This window comes from Leptosomus discolor, chromosome Z (genome assembly GCF_034619465.1).
Source record: "Leptosomus discolor isolate bLepDis1 chromosome Z, bLepDis1.hap2, whole genome shotgun sequence".
In the NCBI taxonomy this organism is placed as follows: Eukaryota; Metazoa; Chordata; class Aves; order Leptosomiformes; family Leptosomidae; genus Leptosomus; species Leptosomus discolor.
Window position 1 is genome coordinate 49,921,052 of NC_141419.1, and position 23,341 is coordinate 49,944,392.

Consider the following 23,341-nt stretch of genomic DNA (forward strand, 5'->3'; position numbering starts at 1 on the left):
TGTAACCCGGTGGGTGGGCTGTCAGAAATGTGCCCATGGCCATGGTGAGGGTGTCAAGGTGGCTGGGTTAAAACCTCTCACCCCTCACATTTGAGTGGAGGAAAGAGCTCCTCCTGAGATGGATTGTGGCTTAGAAATGGCTTCCCTCTTCCTCACACTTTTTCCCATCCCTCTGTGGCCTGCTGACTCCTGGAAGGGTTCCCACACATCCTTTCCCCTTTTCAGGTCCCCACAGCTCCAGCTGCAATTAGACCTGCGGTCTTCAGAGTTACTCTGAGATCTTGCAGTGGTGGGGAAAGTGCTGGCAAAAAAAAGTGATGTTATTATCATCATCATCAACATGCTGAAAGGTGCAGCTGCTTTCCCTTTGTCTATTAAAATTGTTTCCACGTTTCATACGCAGGAAGCAGAGGAAAAAGTTGCACGACCGTCTTCGGCAGAGCCTGCGCTCGGAAAGAAACAATGTGATGAACATGGCCAATGGGCCACACCATCCCAACCCACCACCGGATAATGTCCAGCTGGTGAACGTAGGTTTTACTGCCCATGTTTCAGCCTAGGCTGCCCATGCCACAGCAAAGCTCACCCCATAGCTTTTAAACTTCTACCTGCCACAGGCTGGTGGCTAAATTCTCTTGCCTTTCTCCACACAGAAACAATTAGGGACTTTGCAAAAAATGTGCAGTAAAATGAGATAAATTTCTGCAGATGGCCAGCCTACTGGGGCATGCTGCAGTGCTGCAGCTGTGCCTGTGGACCTAGGACACCAAAAGCAAGAGGAAAGCTCAGAAAAAGACACTAACAGGCTTTACAGCAGGGCTAAGTGGTATAGGGATCAGTTTCTTCAAACACACGTGTTTTGCTCTTCCTACTGCCCTCGGCTTAATGGTTGATGAGTAGGGGCAGCCCCCTTGGATCAGGAATATGACATTATGAACTCAGGGGTAAAAGTCTGAATGAAGATCTCACCTGGATAGTGGCAGTGACTGGGGAGATGGGGCATCCCCCAGCCATTTGTCAGAGCAGAGCAGAGAGTTACTCTTCAAGCCCCTTGGCCTTAAAGGCCAGAGCTCATGTGGCCTGTAGCTGCTTCCTCCTCTCCTCCCTTTCCCAGGGAGGCCTGGTGCCCAGAGGGAGCATCAGCTTCCTGCCACCTCAAGCCATCCCTGCTCTCATGCTCCACTGTTGCTGTACGTATTCATGACGGCTTGTTGCAGGGATGAGCCCTAGCTCATCTAAGTCAATGGGATTGCTCCCACTGACCTTGGTTAAGGCCAAGACACCTTTTCAGAAGAGCTCAGCTTCCAATATTTCCCCTCAAAAGACCTAAATCCATGGTCAGATTATTAAGAGAGGGGAAACCAAGATTCCTCACTGAGGAAAATAGAGAGTCCTACCAGCAACAGCACTGGGAGGGCTCTACATAAAAGCTGTGCGGGAGGTGGGACACTGCACACCTCCAGCCCCACCTCAGGAGGCTTTGGCCCATTCTGCAGATCATCCCCTGATGATAGTCCACCCTGGTCTGCTGCATACATGGGCACTGAAAATAGCCATTTCATGCCCAGATTCTTATCCTGCAATGAACAATTGCTACTGCTAACAACTCCTGTCTTTTCCATCAAAGAACAGTATTTTTGATGTACCTGGTAGTAAAGGAGGGGTTTCCTTTCCAGGTTTCTATCCATGAGGACTTCTCATTCCCTTGTTAAATACATATGTTTTTTATAGCCTGATTGGGATGCAGACCTTTGCTAATTTCCTCATTTTTTTCCTCCTACTTTGAGTTTAGATAGGATGTGTATGCAGAGATGTATATGAATGTGCTCAAGTGTGTCAGCACGGTTTCTGTCCATATTTAAGTATGTGCTTTGGCACCTGTAAAAAACTGTGACTTGAGGGGGAAGGGGAGGGATTGGAAATGATGTCTGCAAATGTGATGTGAATTACAGTTTGTAAACCTGAGGTTTGTCTGGGTTTTTTCAGCAGTATATTTCCAAAAACGTAATCTCCAGCGAGCATGTCATCGAGCGAGAAACAGAAACCTCATTTTCTACGAGCCACTACACCTCAACAACACATCACTCCGTGACAGTCACCCAGACACCCAGCCACAGGTACTGGAAGGGAAAGGCAAAGAGCACCTGTAATATCTGATCTGTCACTGTTGCAAAACCGAAAAGATGGGTAAAAAAACAAACTCAGAAAATTTCTGTGCTCCCTTCATAGTGTTTTCATTTTAAGACTAACAATATTTGATGTCATGTCATCTAACTCATTATCTTTCTAGGAATTTACATGTCATGTCATCTAACTCATTATCTTTCTAGGAATTTACAAAGAGCTTCATTAACTGAATGGCATTGCAATACTGTTACAGTGAATTTGAATACATGCAAACTGCTAGATCAGTGACAGTCCTTATGACTGGGAAGCCCTCTTCCCTCTCCTTTTATCCACACATGCAAAATCATTTTGATGCATGTGAATTCACACAATTCACAAAACTCTGCAGCCCCAGTTACCAACCCAAAGGTTACACTGCACATCCCAAGCAGCGGCAGAGCCCTTCCTTTCCCCTATCTAAACTTCTGCTTATCTGCATTTGCCAGTGAAGCACCCTCTCATGCTCTCCTCCCCTCTTCTCCTTTCCTGGTAACTGCTCTCCAGCTGGAGTAATGGCCACACCGAAAGCATCCTCTCCGAAAGCCACTCAGTGCTCGTCAGCTCCTCAATGGAGAACAGCAGGCACACCAGCCCAGCAGGGCCCCGGGGCCGCCTCAATGGCATCAGTGGGCCACGAGAAGGAAACAGCTTCCTCTGGCATGCGAGAGAGACTCCTGACTCCTACCGAGACTCTCCTCACAGTGAAAGGTAGGACACCCCACCTTGTTGCTTTCAGCTGGCAAGGCCTGGTGCTCCTAGATGGTTTCAAAGCTGTTCATGTAGGGCATACGCGTCCTCAATTGTAAAGGTGGAGAGCTTGGTAATATTTTAAAGTTACCAAAAGCATTTCTTCCCTTCTTGCCTCTGCTGGATTTATTCCTAATAGCCAGCAGTTCACATTTGGATAAGCTACACTGAAGTCATTTGTCAGAAATTTCCATTATAAAGTAAAAATGTATCTTTGCCTAATTATCAGTTTCTTAGAAGAAGCAAATGAAAAAACTGAGGGATTTTGTGAGACAGACAAGGTGGGGAGAACACAATGTGTTGATCCATAGGAGGAGGACACTATAGACTCCTAAACAGTATAGGAATTCTGCCACCACCTACTTTCTAGGGGATTCCAGCTCCTAAACCAATCACCTCCTTCAAAAATTCCCCTTGACACTTTCTTAAATAAAAGCAAGAAACACGAAGTATGAGCCAGAAGAAGCCAGGTCATTATTAAATCAGGAGTAGTTAGAAATAAAGCTGGCCATGAGTTTTCCAGCAAAGTAGTTTTTTCTCTGAAAAGGCTGGCTCATCAGTACCTAAGGTCTGCCTTCAAGTGCATCAGTTGCAAGAAATACTGAAAATATCTTCTCAGCTTTAGGCTAGGATTTTGTCTCAAGAGCATGGGATGGCCCCAGAGTAGCAGAAGAAGACTGAGAAGAAACAACACATTGGAAGAGAGCTTTGCTCCCAACAATCAGAGGCAGAAGAAGAGGAAAACAAAGAGCTACTGGACCAATTCCCTGAGCATTGTGAAATCACAAGAGATTTGATCTCATGGGATGTCCATGATGTCAAAAATGCAGCCAGGCAATCCCAAGGAGACAAATTGTGGTTTCTAGAAAAAGGAGTGTGCAAGTACAGCAAAAGCCATTTCTGTGATGCTCCCTCTGCTATAGAAACAACTGCTTAGCAGTGGGATAAGGCACCACATCTGAGAGCTCTCCGAGTAAGGCCTGTAAGACCACTAAGGACAGTGAACTAGCTCTCTCCTTACAACAAAGTTATCTGTTATTTACCATGGAATTTAATTTCAAGATACTGGTTTACATGACATAAACAGCCATGGCCCCAATCCAGCAGAGCACTTCAACAAGATTAACTTTTAATTGTGCAAGTAGCCCTGTTGAAATCAGCAAGGTTACTCACACGGGTAGAGCTCAGAGTGTGCTTAAGTGCTTTGCTGGATCAGGACCTATAGCAGTAAATATGGCATTGTCTCCTGCCTGGGAACCATACAGGACACATGGCCACATGCCCACTGATGGTGAGTATTACAGCTTAGTATGTTTGGACATCTGTGTGTGAGAAGCAAAGATCATTTGCGCTGTCTTCCTGCATTGCCTGGGACATCATTCTGATATGAGCTGTTTAGATTTTAGTGGGGGAAAAGGGCGTATGCCTTTCTGTTTCAATGAGAAGAAAGAAGGCATTTCATCAATTACTGTGTTTCTTGAAGATTATGCTACAGGTGAAAAGTGGCAACATTTCTGTGATAATTCACCAGACATTGATGGCCTAGTCTGTGCCTGAAATGATCATGAATTTGGAATGCAGAAGACAGTTCCCTGGGCATTAAATTAGGCCTCATCTGTTTATAGCAAGCAGGAAATACATGCCAGATTATTTCCAAGATGGATGTGCATGTATATATGGGGGAAAATGAGAGTTACTTGCAGCTAAAAATGACTCTTAAACATAAAGAAATGTACGAGCTGACTAATTACTTCCTGAAGCCATCAAATGTTGCTGTGCTGTGAGTTGATCAATCAAGACTGTGCTCCCTCCACCCTCCAGTTCCCCAGCTACTTCACAATTTTAAAATTAAATAAAACAGACATTACAAGGGGTTCTTTTGCCTTACCCCTTCCCTTTGTTGGATCCCATACCCTGACACCTGTTTGCATGAACAAAGGCCCCAAGCACGTATATTTTAGAAAGTCCTTAGATATCTTTCAAGAGAGATGATCAAAAAATGCCATCTCCGCATGAAAGGCTAGACTATATGATGAATTGGCAGCATGTAATTAGTTAATGTTTGTTGGCTGTCCATGGATACACTTTGTTCGCCTTTCACTGAGCCAGCATGGTTTACCTCTTGTTGGTCATGAAGCTGGATAAATCTATCACCTTTTAACCTTCGTTTTGAGATGGGACAGAGTTGCATATGTTCGGCTCCTGTACCTCAGCTTGTTAGCACTGCTTCATTATGATGTGGGGGAATACACCAGAAATGTGTGAATGCTCAACACCCCACTATGAGTAACTTGACACTGATGGAAGCATGCATAGTATGCTGAACATATTTAACTAACTTAGTGCATTAACTGAACCAGTTTAGCTAAAATCCAGTGTATCAAGAAGATGTATGTTCAACAATGTATCAGCTGGGGAAGTAGAAAGGCTTCAGTTTTTCATACAATGTCTATTTAAAAATGTGAAAGTGATGAAAAGCTCAGTTACGGAAGGAAAAATAAAGAATTACTTCATTCATGCAATGCACAGACCTATTAATTGGTCTCTTGCTAGCAAGCAGCTTGATTAATTCCCATGTGTAACTCCAGTTTTGTTTTCTTTCTCCTGCTTCTTGGTTGATGTAAATCAAAATCACCTCTACTGAATTCAATTTACTCTACTACACGTCAGTTCAGGATCTGTCCTGGTTTCTTTTTTATCCAATAACTCTTTTAAGCAAGCGTAATACCTGCAACTGAGTCATAGATCGGGTAAGAAAGTTGGATTCAGATTTATTTTGGTAATTTCAGGCTCAGATAAATAAATCACTAATGAAAAACTAAATAACTTCATCAGTCATAGCCGTATAACTCATCTCAATGGGCCTGTGTAAGAGATGGAGCTTAGAGAGATTTTAAATTTGGACACAGATGAAAATCAGGCAGGTGAATTTAGGATAAAAACAAAAGCAAAGCCAAACTATGCAAAATGGCATGCTGGGCACTGTGCCTTTGATCAAGAGATTTCAGGCAGACCCTCACCTGGCGTGAATCCATATGACCTCACAGCATCTCATGGAGTTCCGCTGGTTCAAAACCAACTGAGAGTCTCACATTTTTTTTCCTCTTCCTTCAGGACAAACTCTGTACTGTCACCTGAGCTTCATTTTCAGAAATTGCCTTTGACCACTACCCTTCTGACAGAAACTTACAAAGGAATAGGGGCAAACTTTGCAGAGCGATCATGACCACTAGGCCAGACAGTCCTCTCTGTCAGCATTTGTTCCCATATGAGGACAAATAATGCTTCATGTTTCTTTGCAGATGAATCTACCAGCCAGGATAACTAGCAGTCAAGGAGTGGAGCAGCACAAAGCTCTTGGGGTGGTGCTGCAAAGCCTCCTCTGACTACCCCCAGTGATTAAAATTAGCAGAATCTGGCTCTGGATTTTGTCCAAACTTTGCTGTCCTCCTTAGGCTGAGACAGTCTAGTTGCCAGAACAGGCTTGAGCCCCAAGAGGACTGTCCCTCAGTTCCCTTCCTTTCTCTACTCCTGTCTGTTTGCATGCATGCCAGGTTGTGGTCAAATCCTGCCAGAAATGAAACAGCCATTTTCATTTTGAGAAAATACTTGCAAATGCAAGTTTCTGGCAGACCCCCAGTCTCTGGATCCCATTCCTGCATTCATTCCAGGAAGTTAGTCTGGCAAATAATGCTATCATCTCCATGGCTATTTTGAGGCGAACAGACTTGGGGGCTTTGCCATGCTCCTCCTGCTCTCAAATGGTTTTGCTCAAAGTCCCAGAAGTCACTGGTTTTATAGGATCAATAGCAATAGGAAAGTTTCTCTAGTAGCCCTGTGTGAGCATGCTGGGGATCTTAAGGGGTCCTTGCCTGGATTCCCTCCCAGCCCACATGAGCAGCTGCATTCACATGTGACCACGGTTCCTGTGCTCGCAACCTTTCCCCATCTCTTTTCTTCAGGTATGTCTCAGCTATGACAACCCCAGCTCGCATGTCACCCATCGATTTCCACACGCCAACTTCTCCCAAGTCCCACCCCTCCAAAATGTCGCCACCAGCTTCCAGCTTAACCGTCTCCATCCCTTCGGTGGCAGTGAGTCCCTTCATAGAAGAGGAGCGACCACTGCTCCTGGTGACCCCACCGCAGCTACGTGAGAAGTACGACCACCACCCTCAGCAGTTCAACTCCTTCCACCACAATGCTGCCCACGAGAGCAACAGCCTGCCGCCAAGTCCTCTGCGGATAGTGGAGGATGAGGAGTATGAGACCACACAGGAGTACGAACCAGCACAGGAGCCTCCAAAGAAACTCACCAACAGCCGGAGGGTCAAAAGAACAAAGCCCAACGGCCACATTTCCAGTAGGGTGGAAGTAGACTCTGACATGAGCTCTGAGAGCTGCAGCTCTGAGACCGAAGACGAAAGAATAGGCGAGGATACACCATTCCTGAGCATACCAAACCCCGTGGTGACCAGTATGGAGCCAGCCGCAGCTTACCGGCTCACTGAAAGCAGGACTAACACAGCAAATCGCTTCTCCACACCAGAAGAGTTGCAAGCAAGGCTGTCCAGTGTAATAGCTAACCAAGACCCTATTGCTGTATAAAACATAAAACACATAGATTCACATGTAAAACTTTATTTTATATAATGAAGTATTCCACCTTTAAATTAAACAATTTATTTTATTTTAGCAATTCCGCAGATAGAAAACAGGAGAGGGAAAAAAACTTTTATAAATTAAATATACGTATGTACAAATGTGTATGTGCCATATGTAGCAATTTTTTACAGTATTTCAAAAATGGGGAAAGATATCAATGGTGCCTTTATGTTATGTTACGTTAAGAGCAAGTTTTGTACAGTTACAATGATGGCTGTCCCATAGTATTTTGCAAAACCTTCTAGCCCTCAGTTGTCCTGGCTTTTTTGTGCACTGCATTATAATGACTGGATGTATGATTTGCAAGAATTGCAGAAGTCCCTCTGGTCGCTTGTTGTAGTCCCCAGATCAAAAAGCCCTGTAGTGGCACGCCCACCTTATCCACCCCACCAGAAAAACACACACACACATACACACACACAAACAGAGAAAAAAAAAAAAAATTAAAAAAGATTTAAAAAAACCAACAAAAAATGTTTTCTTAGACTAGATACAAGAAAGAAGTTCTTCACCCTGAGGGTGGTGAGACACTGGAACAGGTTGCCTAAGGAAGTTGTGGATGCTTCATCCCTGGAAGTGTTCAAGACCAGGTTGGATGGAGCCTTGAGCAACCTGGTGTAGTGGGAGGTGTCCCTGCCATGGCAGGGGGGTTGGAACTAGATGATCTTTGAGGTCCCTTCCAACCCAAACCATTCCGTGATTCTATAAGAAGCTTTATTTGCTTTCCGTATATGAAATGAGTTTTGTCTGCTCTCTGCCAGCCAAAAGGTTTGCTTCTTTGAGCACTGGGATAATAGTAGATCTAACAGCATGCTACTATTAATTACAGCAGGATAACAAAAAAATTTAAAAAAATTTTAAAAAGATTAAAAAAACCACAAACAAAAAAAAAGCCAACCTGCATTAAATAATGTTACCTATAGAAAGAAAGTAATACTGTGATTTTAAACCAAATATATTATTAATCAGAGGTCAGCTTGTAATCACTAGGAGCTGCCATTTCATTATTTTCCAGATATTAATGGTTCTAGTTATCCCTTAGAAAATGGGTTGAGGTTAGCTGAGGCTTTGGACCCAATACTCTATTACAAAAAGGAAAAAAAAAAGAAAAAAAGAAAAAAAAAAAGAAAAAAACCCCTTATATTAGTTTAAGTTAATGGGACAAATATAATAGCGGTATCTGTAACCAAGCAAGGAAGAAGAGATCTAGCTGGAAAACAAATGCCACTAATAAAAGTGCAATCAGTTTTCACTTCTTTTTTTTTAAATGTTGATTTCTAATAGATGATTTATTCTTTTGTTTCCCCTCAGTTTTCTCCCCTTTCTTCTCCTCCTCAGAAGGAACCCTGACAAGCTTCTAGCAATACCTTGTTAAGAGTTGCTGTTAGAGTAAGGGTTACTCTTGGGACACAAATGACTTTTAGGAAGGAACTGACTTGCTGAATGGTTAAAAACTATAGGCAAGTAGGAGGGAGATAGCGGAAGTATGGAGTTCATTTCTACTTGCCTTTATTGGCTCCATTATTTGGGGTGAGAGAGGCAAGGCTGATGCAAAGCCCAGTTATGAAGGCAAGCACACTGTGTGGGTTACAGCCATAGTGTGTGTGGCTATTTGATATCCGTGTTTATATAGCCAGTGATGGCCTTGAAGTCTTTGACTAGTAACAAACAAGTATGCTGTCAGTGCTGGAGCAGTTACATCCATTCAAACAGAAGCAAACAGCTTCTTTTGCACTGAATTCCCATCAGTTTAGTCAGGGTCACTCTGCCTCTTATTTTGATTTTTGTTGTGTGTTCAGTTGGCACAGCATAGACTCAGGACTGATGTGGAAAACAAATGCTTTTCCTAGACTCCAGGGATTCTGAAAATGAGAACATATGTTTTACAGGTATTACTGGACTCTAAATAAGAGCCATGTCAAGAAAAAAAGAATTTCAGCCAAACTACATGCATCCTTTGGGCCACATCCTGGTCCCAGTTAAATGAAGAGAAATAAGTCAAGGAAATTTTGTGAGATGTAAACCCAAGGAACTAAAGCCCTGACTCAGTAAATTATTCAAGCATATGCTTACGCTAATCCCAGCAAAAGTTATCTTCAGCATGTGCTAGACTCCTATTGACGCATCCAGCGCATGTGTAAAGTTAAGCACGCGTTTAAGAGTTTTGCTGAACAAGGTGTCCTATTGATTTGAGACCTGAAAGCAAAGTCTAGTAAATGAAGCTGTTTATCAGGATGATGAAAATCAGTGAGTTGCTCACTGTATAAATCAACCACATCACATTAGTGAGAACATGAGTGAGTCTACCTGACCGCCAGATTCAGCAGAAAAAAAACTTAGTATAGGAAGAAGATGATGACAAAGTTGTATGCTAGGATGTTGGTGGTAGAAGCAAAAGGCTAGGAAACTAGCACAGCTTTGGGCTACATGGTGGCTGAAACAGCACTGCTTATTTGAGAAGTCTGTGGGAGATGGCAAAGTTCGTCAAATACATACTGTCTGGACTTAAGTCCCCTTTGCCTTTTTTTCCCTAGCTGGCATGTACTTGAACCCGCTTTGCCTTTGCAAACCAAAACAAAAGCTCTCTACAAATTCTAGATACCATACACTCATTTTCATTCCTTTAGTCATGCCTATTTATCTGCAATCCCATGCAGCAGAACATCCACCTCCCCAGTAACTCTGCAACTCGGTATTACAAAGAGCCTGGTGGGCTTTCCTGATGCAGACTGCCAGTTTCCAAAGGATTTGCTCTGTTGAGTTTCCAGAGGCACTTGAAAGTTTGTCATTTCAGTAAGTTCTCTGATACTGCAAAGATCTTACAGGATGGAGAAGACACAAAAAGGATGGCAGATGAACAAGATATTTGCCCCAAAATCACCCATCTTAGTGGCAGAACAGAGATTATAACACAGGTCTTCTCTAATCTCCTCCAGTATAGGTCACCCACAAGGCCAGCTCTCATTGAAGTGTCTGTGATAGCCCAGACAAATTAATCAGGATAGAAAGGGAACTTGCCTTGAAGTGGAGTAAATTATTTGACTACTAACACTGTTATTATAGAGGGCCAGTATAAAAGGAAGGAGCAATTGCATGCTTGGGAGCTGTACATGTAAGATTTATTTGGTGTGGGTCTAGGGGAAAATGCCACACCTCTTCTGTTGCAGTGCCCCAAAGTCAAAGTGGTGTGCAGTCCCTGCTCCTCCTCCCCCCAGAGTATATAGTAATGTGTTAGAGGGTAAGCATGAAATTAGGCTGGGGACTTCACATGGACCTAAGAACAAGAAATACAATTGGGGATATGGCTGCCTAAGCCCTTAGGTCTTTGGGGAGAGCCCAGTCTTACAGCACAATTCATGCAACAGCAAGTTATGGGAGTTGCCCTGGCTTGGCACTCACAGAAGTGGGAGCTGGACACAGCCCCTTACCTCTGGACTTGCTTTTAGCACACTGTGTGGGTGCTTCATGTCATCCAAGTCCACACCCTGAAGTTAGCAAGTCTACATGGCCACAGGTTCTGCTGGCAGGCTGCACCCATCTCCTGCTGGCCAAGGGGCTGGAAACTGCAGCAGCATGGAGCAGAGCCAGCAAGTGCCTACGGGAAAGGCCAGCTCCCCTGTCGGGGATATTTGCTTCATTACCCAGACCTCTGAGCTAGGCAGTCCCAACACCCTTGAGCCATCACTGTGTAACCCTTGCCAATTTCTGGCTGAAAGTCATGGCAAGGGAGAACGTACTTTGAAGAAGGGGGAAATATTCCAGTGGTGGCAGAGTTTTTCAGATTGTCCTGGTTTCTTTCCATGTCATTTAACTTGAGCCACGAGATTTCCCTGTGTATGTGTTTATATGCAGGAATTATTCCAGGATAAAAGGCTTCCTTCAGGGGTGCATAACTGGAATATGTTATACACAAGCTGGTACAGCCTGCCTGTTCAGCTGGTGTAAATCATTACAGCTCCACAGAGGTTCTCACGTAACACAGAAAAACCTACTCCCTCCTCTTGGCCCAGCTATTCCCTTCCTCACTTGAGCCACCCCAACACCCCCAAGTTTAAGAGATCAGTCACTGCCTTTATCAGGGAAACAGAAAAGCTCCTTCTCTTTCCAGTCCTCCAAAATAACAACACTGCATCTCCCTGTTTCTCTCACACATATTGCAAGCAGTTTCTTGAGCATTCAGGATAGAAAACCTGTGTCCCCTCAAAGGACACACTTCTTAGCCTGTTGAACACTTTTTGGCCCTGCAGTGTGGCTACTTATCTTCAGCTGGGACTTACTTCTAGTAAGAAACAAAAAAAAGCACCTATGAAATGCTGCAGAGAAGGGCAGACAAAGAACATGACCAATTATCATCATTTGTAATTCTCTATTCTATTGTAAATACATCTTGTACATACTTGGATGTTTTCATCATTTACTGTCTTTATGGATTATGTGTTAAATGAGACTCTCTTAGTTAATTGTGTAACACTGTAAATAACATAACGTCCTTTATTATTTATGCATAGGCATCTAACATGTGGAGAAAGTTATCCTCGTATTATTTTAAGATATATGTCAAAAATATGTTGCATTTTTCTTTTTGCTTTGAAAAAAATTGTAATATATCCTCTTTTTCCCCTCTTTTCTTTTAAAAGAAAAATGAATGCTAATTTATTGTTCAGGAGAGAAAGGGGATGTAACTGAAAGGCAAACTGTTCAAAGAACATGCTATGGAAGCCACAAGCTACTGATAAACTAAAGAATTTATTATCCCAAATACAGCAATAAGTAATTGTTGATTTATTAAGGTTTTGTTATTCATTTTTAGTAAAAGAGGTGCTGGATTAAATTGTTTATGTGTTGTACTGGCCCAGCTGCTCAGCAGACTGTGTCAGGTTACTAGCCACCATCTTTCTGGATCCACATGTTGTTGTAAAGGTCTTGTTCTTTCTTTGTGGGCCACTGCTCCCTGAGTTTTCTGACTTGTCCCTATGGAGGTGTCTGGCAGACACTCTTGTTCCTAGGTACAACATTTTTAGTTTCTTAAATTAGAGTTATTAGCTTTACCCTGACCATTATTACTCAAGGCTTAGAGGGGTTTGGGCGAGACAGGGCAGAACTGACACTGTCTTGGGGCTGTGAGAGTCTGCTCTACAAAAATGTCACCTCCCTGCTCAGTAACAGTCATTAAAGCAAATCAGATACTAGGAATAATTAGATGACGTCAACATGCCACTGTATAAATTCATGATTTACGCAGATCTTAAATACAATAAGTGGTCTTGGTCTTCTTGTCTCAGAATAGAAATAGTATAATGAGGAAGAGTTTGGAGGGCAACATGGGTTAACAAGTATCTGGAGCTGGGAGGTCAAGGGGGCACTGACTAGGCTGGGTCTCATTAATATGGAAGAAAGGACAGCTAAGGGGAGATGCCACAAAGGTCTATGGAAACATGATTGTCTTGTAGAGGGTAGGAAAGGACTGGCTGTTCAGTTCTTCTTCCAATACAAATCAATCCAAACTACTGGGCACAATATTCAGAAAGATGTGGCTCTTCATGTGAGGTGTAGGGAATGTGAAGAGCTACTTGCTGCAAGATCACAAAGTTTCCATGGGTTCAAGGGAGGTCCAGATCTTAGACAGTAATCCAATGAGAATTTACTAAATCCATGGAAACCACACCAGATGTGGGAAATACCTGATCTGAAAACATGTGGAGGTTGTATAAGGTGGAAATATTGTGCATATTTGCCCTGCTCTTACCTTCTCCATCTATCTGCCACTCTTGGAGAGAGGACAGATACCTGATCTGGCTCTCCTTACATGATATTAGTAGTCATTTGCTATTGACAAGCATTAAATAAAAGGAGGAAATCTAGGAGTAAGCAAAGGAGGGAGGAGTGCAGCAAAGACATCTTGGATGTGTTTCACATCCATTTGTTCCCAGGCCTGGTGGAAACATGTAGGTCTGATTCCTTCCATCTGCCTATAGGTACTGAATGAGATGCCAGACTGAGGAGGGATGGATGAATGGAAGGATAGAAGAATGGAGGGATGGAGGAAAAGAGGGACAGAGGGAGGGACAGGCGTGGGTTTTCTGTCACCCTCCCTCCCCCATTCTCAACACAGAAAGTGAAGACCTGACAGGCCAGTCAGACCTCAGGAAGGGTTCAGTTGCCCCATGATAACTTCCCTGTCTTGCCGTTGCATGTAAAGGGATCCTGTAGCCAGGAGTCTAGGTGCTCAGGCTATTTGCCTTACCTGTACCTCTTAGTTGAGTAGGGCCTTGTCACCTCAGAGCAAGCCCAAGCTAGCATCCCATTGCACAGTACTGCTATTGAGGAAAGGAAGATGCTTCTCTTACCTTCCATTGCAGGCTGTTGAAACAGGAATGTGTTGCTCTGAGAAGCCAGTCTCCCTCTCAGGCATCCCCACTGGCCTTTCTTGGGTGGGAGAGGAAGGTAGAGGATTTCTGAAGCAATTAAGTACGATAAGAACCACTCAGAGTCAACAGGACTAAGGACATCACATCACATTAGACACAGACCACAGTGCTTTAGGGAACACATCTTTGTGTGTCCCAAATGGCTATCCTTACAAAACAATTTTTGTCACTCCATGCTGTCTTTATCCTATTGTCTCTCTCTGCCAAGCTCCAACCTCTGCACTTCTCCACAAGGTCTGGAAGCAAATGGTCTCAGGGAGCACTACAGGAAAAGCAAGCAAACCATTCTCATTTCTGCAGCCCACAGCTGGGTATGCTCTTAGCGTGCCAACTCAACCCAGATATGTGTGCATGATTTGGATGATGCATTCCGCAAGTTAGTTCTCTCCATCTCAGCTACAGCTGATGGTAGGAAAACTGTATCAAATACCTCAAGATGTTGCAGGTAGTTGCTGATGATTAACCTGTGCAGCCCAAGCAAAGCAACATAGACTGTGCATAGGTTATGAGCCTGAGAATTCTTCTTTAGTGACAACAGACCCTTAACAACATCACTGGGAATCCTTCAGGGCTAAATCTCATTTTACCATTCAGAGGAAAGTCATAGAGCCTTGGGGATTTCTGATCACAGAGTTTTATTTCTACCTGATGCTGTGACCTTTTGCTGGAGTCATTGCAAAGTAGCCCTTATTAGAAAAGTTCTACTATTGCGAAATTATTTCCCATGTCTCCAGACTAAATGTGGCAGGACAAAAGTCACAAATCACTGGGTGTGTTTCTGATGCCCCCACTTCCACCCATCAAGACAAGGACTCAAGGAAAGTTCCACAGCTCTCAGCAAGGAAGAGGTGGAACATGATCAGGCCCATACACATCTAGAAAGACTGCCATGTCAATGGAGTTGAGGACAGTAGGGCTCTCTCCACCAGGGGCTCTGCACTTTCTAAGCATTGCACCAATTGTCTGAGCCTGACACAAAGCCATCAGTATGAACAGAATGAATTCCCCTTGAAAGCCAGACATCACTCTCTAAGACTTTAGGTCCAGGAGGTGACCTAGCACCAACTTTAGTTGGAAGCTGGACTTTTAACATACATGGCAGCTGCTGAGGTTTCCATTTTGGTTTTTTCCCTTGGAAATAGCAAGAGATTTCCCTGCACTGGATGCGATGCCCTGGGAACTCAGGAGAGAGGAAACCTGACAGCAGTGTGTAGAAATCACCCGAAGTAAGGCCAGCTCTTCTGATGACAGCAACAGAGGAGGTGGTGAGGGAGTCATTGCAAAGTTAGGTGCTCATCAGTTGGTAAGGAGTACAGTAATTGTTAACAACTGATTAAATCTTTACTCTGGTAATGGCCAATTTGGAACCAAGGTTCAGAAGCCAAATATTGTGTGGAAGGCATTTTAATTTACCCTGCATATTACTGCAGACAACTGGGTGATGCATTCACTATGTGTACACACACATAGTCTCCCAATTTGCTGTAATGATTTCCAGATGTTCAGTGCATAGTCAGTGACAGGAAAGGAAAACTACCTCAACAAGGCCGTTCAGCAGCTGCAAAATTGCCTGCATCCAAGAGGAAACACCTTTTGCATAGCCAAGAGGAAAAAATGAGGGTGGTGTTTGACCTGTATGGCTGTGAAGAGAAGTAAAGGGAATGCCTGTTGCTTCTCTGATTGGACAGGCTGGATCACAGATTGCAGAGGAGCCTTCACAGGGCCACAACTGAGGAGGTACTGGCAAAGTGGAGGACTGAGAGGACTCAGACTGGGGTCAAGGGTGGCAGTGTGTCTCTCATTTCATTGGAATAACCCTAGATACAAAGGATTCATCCCAAACAGGAAGAGGGTCACTGGAGGTGCCCAAGTGATAGGTCCTGGGCCCTCTATATGTGGCAAAAAGAGAGAATCTCCAAAAAGCAGTTCTTATCCTGAGTTCTGGCTCTCTGGAGGTTCCCAGCTTCTGCTCCACCTTCACACCCTAAAGGCCCCAAAGCTGCAGGTGAGGTGAGTCAGATCTTCCACAGAAATAGACAGTAATCTGCTGCATGTATATGAGGAAACTCAGATACCTGCACCTACAGTGTTATTCCTGGAAAAAGCAATGGGAACTACTAGGGCTGTGAAAGCAGTAATCCAAAACTACAGGAATAAAGGCAATTTACATGAATGCCACAGTAAAAATTCAGTAACCTGCAATTTAGCATCCAGTTTTAAAATCATCCCCTAGTAAAACCTCTAGAAAACAAAGTGATACTATCCTAGTGATTACATGAATAATTTTAACCATTTAAAAAAAGCCCTGTAATTCTGACATCTTAGCATCTGCACAGACCATCTTACCATATTCAACTGAAACCTGCAATATTTATCTGATGGCTAATGATTATGAAATAAAGCTCAAAGTAATAAAACTCCAAATAAGAACTGGCAGGCCACAGCTATCTTGTGTCTGTTTTATAATCAGCAGCTCAATTGTCATGGAATTAAATCATGCTTTCTGGGTCATATCAATGAAATAACAGAAAGGAACTCTTATACTTTAGTCCCTATTACTTTCACTTCCAGGTGCCAACTCCCTTCAAACAGGACTTGCATGGCCTGTTACAAACAGCTTTACCAAATCCAAAGAGGAAATTTTGGTTACTGAAGTCTACGTAGCAGTTAAAAGTGCAGGTAACCTGCAGTCCAGGTAGCAGGATTGTCTTCACAGTAACTTTGCCCTCAACTCTTTCCTTTCTTTGGCTGCCCGATGTAGTCCAGAGCCTATCTGAATATTCTGTGCCTCTCATGATTAGTTAAATCATGGCAATCATGGTATTTTTAGTAAACTTCACTTGCTGCCTTACAACTTCATTTGGCTGATGAGTGCTCTACTGGCTCAGCAGCAGAACAGCTCTCAGCTTGGTCCCTAGGTAACTGAAATAGGTTCCCAGCTGTAGGAGAATATCATGCTTGCTGCTCTGTCTTTGGTATTTCAACAGGATCACATCATCAATGTCAGCATGTAGTTCCAGGCTATTCTTTAGAAATATTTTTGGTTGAAAATCTAAAAGGGCTGAGTTTGCCTGTTTCCCACCACCTTCCGATATGCATGCACCACATCTTTCAGATTCAAGGAAATGGAAAGAGCTTTCAAGGGGGAGCAGAACAAAGGGCATGCTATGAGTTCTGTCGCAGAAGAAAAAGATAAACAGCTTTGCCATTGAGCCCATGTTTAGCTTTGTTGCACTCACCAAGCAAGGTATTATTCATCCCAAACTGAGGTGATGGAAAATGTGCCATACTGCCTGAGGAATACAGTGATGCTGAACGTCAGAGCAGAGGCTCAAAACCCCTTGCAGTTAAAGTGTGGCACCCAGAGACCTGGCTGACCTGGGAGCTCCAGAAATATTCAGAGCATTGCTCTAATAAGGCAGCCATCTGAGTGCGTTGCAGTGCATCATGACCTAGGCGTGTGTGGAAGTTTCAAAGGTCAGCCATTCTTGGCTGCAACTTGCTTTCAGGGGTGTTAAGTGCTCCCAGACTGGCAAGGGAGGCCCTTTGGCTTGAAGACTTCCAGGGCTTCCTTCCTGAAGCCAGTGAGGAGACCAAGGATCTCCACAATGCTCCTTGCAGCCTGGCAGAGGAGGAAACAAATGCACAGCTTGACTTTCTCTGTGTTGGCCTGAAACCAGACAGTGTGTCAATACTCTGCTATTACAGCTATGGTAGAGAGAATTACTTCAGAACAGAGGCATTCAGTGACTTAGAAGCTGAACAATTTCTTGCACCAAAGAGCAAATATTTTCCCTGTTTTCTTGGAGGGGTGGTGGCTGGGAGCTGAGATGATGAAGTGCAATGGAAACTTTCAGCCTGCAGGCTGGGTTAGAGTCCTCAAAGCCTGGGACCACAGACAGCACTTCATCAGCAGATGTGCTTACCCACTACCAACACAGAGCCTCAGCTCAACTCCGGCAGCAAATGCACCGCAGGCTTTTCAGGAAAGGAGGGTGGCTCGTTTGAGCAGTGCTGTTGCTTGATGGCTGAGGTTTGGACAACAAGTTCACAACAATCCTTGTACATCCAAACAGTGACATGAGTGTCCAGTGACTGTAGTTCTGTAACCAGCTGTCCCATCCACCTGTAGATAAACATTGCACCTATCTAGCAAGAACTTGCTGGATGTTATCCACTGCCCATGCAAGATGCTTATTTTGCTCAAAGCACATTAACTGCCCCCATACAAATGTAAACTTTCCTGGAGGACTTGCTTAGTAACTCTAGAAGATCTGATCTTCCTGTGAGAGTCCCCAAGACTTTGCAAGCTGGAATCCCTCTAAGGGGAGAGGATATCCCCTTTGCCACTGATAGCAAAGTAGCAGTGACAGCAGAGAGTCTAGCATGCATTGGCCACATGGCTACTCAACTAGGCTTCTGTAAAGGTTTTGAAGCTCTCTGATTGGCAGTTACCATTGATCTACCAGCTTGGCTATACCTATATGAACAGTGGGAAGGTGTTCAACAGTTGATATTTCCAGGAACTGCTGAGCAATCTCTATGGCTAAACATGGTGGTCTTAACTCACACTCTTGTACTCAGACTAGTAAATCACCTACCAAGCCTTTCCCAAGATATCTGACTCATGCAGTCCAAGTACAAAACGGCACAAGTCGTGCATGATGAGGTGTTGGAGTGTGTCCAGAGAAGGGCAAAAAATCTGGTGAAGGGTCTGGAGAACAGGTCTTATGAGGAGTGGCTGAAGGAACTGGGGTTGTTTAGTCTGGAGAAGAGGAGACTGAGGGGAGACCTCATTGCTCTCTACAACTACCTGAAAGGAGGTTGTAGTGAGGTGGGGGTCGGTCTCTTCTCCCAAGTAACAAGTGATAGAATGAGAGGAAATGGCCTCAAGTTGCGCCAGGGAAGGTTTAGATTGGACATTAGGAAAAATTTCTTTACTGAAAGAGTGGTCAAGAATTTGAACTGCCCAGGGAAGTGGTGGAGTCACCATCCCTGGAGGTGTTCAAAAAACGTGTAGATGTGGCACTTCAGGACATGGTTTAGTGGTCATGGTGGTATTAGATGTATGGTTGGACTTGACCTCAGAGGTCTCTTCCAACCTGATGATTCTATGATTCTATGATCCTGCCTCTCTGAAACAGCCTTTTCCACTATTGCATTACACAGGAGAAATGCCTGAGGTCAGATTCTGTAGGGGCTTGGGGAAGTGCAAAAGCTCTAAAGTAGTCGGGCAAAGAGAATCCTGCTTATGAGTTATTAATGCTTTCATGCCTCCCCACAGAAGTAGTTGCTCGCTTTTAACATAGGATTGAAGACAATTGTGTTAAATGCACAGAGTCTTCACCCCTGCCCTTCCCAGGAGAAACTTTGCTGCTTTTCTTAGTCTTTGAAGACTAATGACTTGCCCTGGAGGAGAAAACCTTCTACAACGATTGTAGCCCTTATTTGCAGGTATACCTAATTAGCCTAGGTATCACCATAGTTTGGTTGTGCAGATGGGCACTCTGCAGCTTCCCAAAAAATAACAAATGTTCCTGTCTTCATTCACAAAACTGCAAAGGTTTGGCAATGTCGTGAATAACTGCTTTGGTAATAGCAATCACTAATGCAATGTCTAGGATTAAAACCAGGATTGCTAATGCTATTAATGTGACAGTGATAATGTCACAGTGCTGTATAGTATGCAGCCTTGTTAGAGCTGAAGTTTGTTACCACTAACATACTTTTGGGTTCTCTCTCAGCTAATTTGCAGGAAGTTTCAAATGGCATATGTTTGGAGTATGACATAACAATCTCACGCAATGCCCTTGTTCTTGGAAGGACTCCAGAACAAAATGCATCTGATGCCATTAATAGAAAAGGAGAGAAAAACGTCTCAGGGCCCCTACTGACAGCTGAAAGACAACAAGGCTGTTTGGAGTGCTCAGTAATATGGTTTGGTTTTGTTCCATGATGGCTGGTCCTCACAAGATGACTTTTAGGGTGAATGTGTAATAGAGCATGACCAACTTCAAAGACGGGAAAGAAAGAGAATTTCTCTGCTGCTTCCATTTCCTATGGACTGCCTAGCAGGGCCATGAAAACAATCAGAGGGCTGGAGCACCTCTCCTGTGAAGACAAGCTGAGATAGTTTGGGCTGTTCAGCCTGGAGAAGAGAAGGCTCCAGGGAAGACCTTATAGGGGCCTTCCAATACGTGAAAGGGGCTTATAAGAAGGCAGGGGAAGAACTGTTCACAAGGGTTTGTAGCGATAGGACGAGGGGTAATGGTTTTAAGCTAGAAAAGGGTAGATTTAGGTTGGACATTAGGAAAAAGTTTGTTAATATCAGAGTGGTGGATCACTAGAACAGGTTGCCCAGAGAGGTAGTGGAAGCCCTATCCCTGGAGGCATTCAAGGTCAGGCTTGATGGGCTCTGAGCAACCTGACCTAGCTTATTCAAGAGAGGCTGTGCACAGCAGTCATCTTTCTTGTGTCTCCTAAGTTAGCAGGAACACCTTCCTGGTCATCTAGGGCAAGTGCTAAGAGGAGGAAGAAAACCAATGGGACTGATGAATTATCCAGCTCCATAAAGTTGCAGGCTGTTGTTGAAGAAGCAGACTATTTGCTTCTCCATTGCAAATAACACACAGTGCACAGTGGCTAGAAACAGTGCACAGTGGCTAGAAACAGCCCACTAGAAGTTACCCCTGTGCAAGCAGGACTGAAGGAAAATAAATGTGAAATGAAGAATGCCGTTCAGTCAGCAACAGAGTCTGCTGCATGGCAGGGAGAGGTCTGCTTGCCTCCTGGCAAGCTGGGACCCTCCTGGCAGAAAGAAAATGGCGATGGATTTCTGCAATTACCAGTGGTACACTTCCAGAAACTGAAGCCTTTCCTCATTTATTCTAAGGATGGAGGAAGAGTGACTTAACGGAATGTCTGGGGCATGTTTATATGGTTGCTCACCAACAAATTCCAGGCACTGAGCCAATTAGCAGGCCTATGTGATGTCTGAATTATGCCCATTAAAGCATTCTTGTGTCCTTGTTGCTCTGACTTTTCCACACTTCTGAGTAGAAACACACCCATCTTCCAAAACAGCAAATAAGTGCTGAGCCTAGTCCTCAGACTGATGTTTGTCATGGTTACTGTGTGTCTATCCTGGCCTCAGAAAACAAAACCACAAACTGCTAGGAAAAAACCACTCTTGTTTCTTACACCAAAATGGGGACAAAATTTTGCCTTTTGGTCTTTTGCCCATCTAATTCTTCTTCTCTGAGATCAAAGCTTAACCCCTGGATGGCTGCAGCCAGGGCACCTTCCCATAACAACGTTGTTCTTGTCTTGCCACACTTCATCCAGCTGATGCAGATTTTCACTTGCAGAGGACTGAGAATTTTGTCTCTGCAGAGGGGTTAGTGGCAGATCGGGTAATGTTTACTCTCAGGACAGTGGGGATTGGCAGGCTGGGTTTCTCTGGGATGTGCTGTGGACTTCTTGCAAGGATCGCCACTAATTAGGTTGCACTTTGGCATTGCCAGTTTTGTCGCTTCTTCAGTTGCCGCACTCTGAGGATCAGAGGCTCAGCCAGGCTCTCACAGACTGTCACTCACTACAGTTGTTCATAGGTGGAAATCAAGTTGGTGTATACTGCCAGAGAAGACCTCTTATGCTAGCTACAATGAAAGGAGTGCTCCGCTTGAACAAGACCTGTGTGTTTCAGGGACAAGCTCTGTGAAAGGTGAAGATGGACCAAGACAGACAGGTTCTTCAGTGGCCCACCTTGCCCCTTGGCTGTCTCTGTTGTTTTCACAGTTAACAGTCTAGATTTCCTGTGTTCCCCTAGGTACTGACCCAGTCCCTTCTCACAACAAGGTGCCCAGCAGCATTTATGTCTGATACTAGTTGTCGTAGCTATAATTACTAAAAACTGTGTCTCCATTAACAATCTGACCCATGTAAGGTAACAAGCTGGGGGAGGCTACCCTATAGCATTTGCGCTCTATTGCCTCTCTACCTCACTCTGGACAGAATGGAGCCAAAAGCCTCTTTTTCCCTAACTATTACAACTTTTTGATAAAACATCTCTTAAAGACATACCTGCAATTCTAAAAGTTTGTCACTTGAATTCGCACTTAGAAAAAGAAAATGTAAAGGTCTTAATCATGTGGAAATGCATTGTCTGACTTCTTGTTTAGTTGATAGTGCTGAGTTACATTCTTGTTTCTATGCAATTGGAAGAGAAATAAAAGACGTTTGTGGAAGCAGGAAATAGCCTAAGCAAGGTAAAAGTCAAGAAGGTTAATTAATTTTTTTTTGAGTCGACTTGTGCATTGAAGTGCAGCCTCTCAGAAAATCATTTTCTGGTTGTGTAGACTGTATTGCTGTAGGCAACAAGAGTAAGCCAGAAATTTGGTCAGATTTCTGGTCTCACATTAATGCTGATCTATCCTATCCAGTGCTATTCATGCATTAAAAAAAGGCCTGGTAGGGGGCAGGCAAAGTCAATTTCAGATTAAGAGCACTGAGGGCTAAATGAATGCAACAGGAAAGGGTTTCCAGAACTTAGGACAAAATAAAAGGGAAACCAGGGTATAGTCTCAGTTGTCCTAAAGGGCAACTAAGTCCTTATAGCCCCTGGATTCTGTCTTATGCAGAGAGGTACCCAGTGTTTGAAGAGTGTCAGATGATTAATTTTGAAATTAAAGGGATCTGGGAAAAAAGTCTGTGACATCTCCAGTGTTTTACCCAGTTACCAGCTATAATAAATGTTATCTTGCGTGTATTCTTCAAGTGGCATGGCCCCAACTGCATAAATGCAGGCAACACTCATATGGAGACATGGGCTGTGCAAATGATTCAGTACTCAATGCAGTTATGTTTAGGCCAGTACCAAAGGTCTTCTTGCTGCCAGGTTTCTTTTACTGCTAAAAGGAGGCAGAGAGACTGTGAAAGTAGCTACTAGTCCATTTAGTCATGTCAGCTTTCTCAGGCTGTTCTGTAGCAGGCAAGAAAATTTAAGGACATTGACTCACCTTCAGCCAAGTCATCTCCTCTATGAGCTAGCTGGAAGGGTTGAATTCAACTATCTTCTTCAAATATGCAATTACTTATTAGACATCTCTCCTGTCCCTGGTATAAGGAGGGATGGATCTGCTTTATCCAGCTGCATGCACTGTGCTGTTTTGCATCTGCCCACACTTGCTCTCTCTCTCTTGACTTCAGAATGAGGCTCTTCAATTTAATGAAAATATGCACTTCCAGCCTTGACAGACTCAGGTCTGTTCAAGGCGGACTGACTATGGCCAGCTTCTCTTCCCTTCCAGGACTGGGCCACCAGTTTATAGATGACA

General features: G+C 43.9%; 1 protein-coding gene across 3 annotated transcripts in view; it reads left to right on the forward strand.

The window, feature by feature from the left end:
- Window positions 1-7,521, forward strand: part of NRG1 (neuregulin 1) — a 181,778-nt gene extending 174,257 nt beyond the window's left edge. For all 3 annotated transcript variants that reach the window (XM_086479316.1, XM_086479315.1, XM_086479317.1), the window contains 4 exons: window positions 404-530; window positions 1,987-2,117; window positions 2,671-2,874; window positions 6,876-7,521. In XM_086479316.1, the coding sequence (XP_086335442.1) occupies window positions 404-530; window positions 1,987-2,117; window positions 2,671-2,874; window positions 6,876-7,521 (1,108 nt within the window). The remainder of the gene's footprint in view (window positions 1-403; window positions 531-1,986; window positions 2,118-2,670; window positions 2,875-6,875) is intronic.
- The last annotated feature ends 15,820 nt before the right edge of the window (window positions 7,522-23,341 follow it).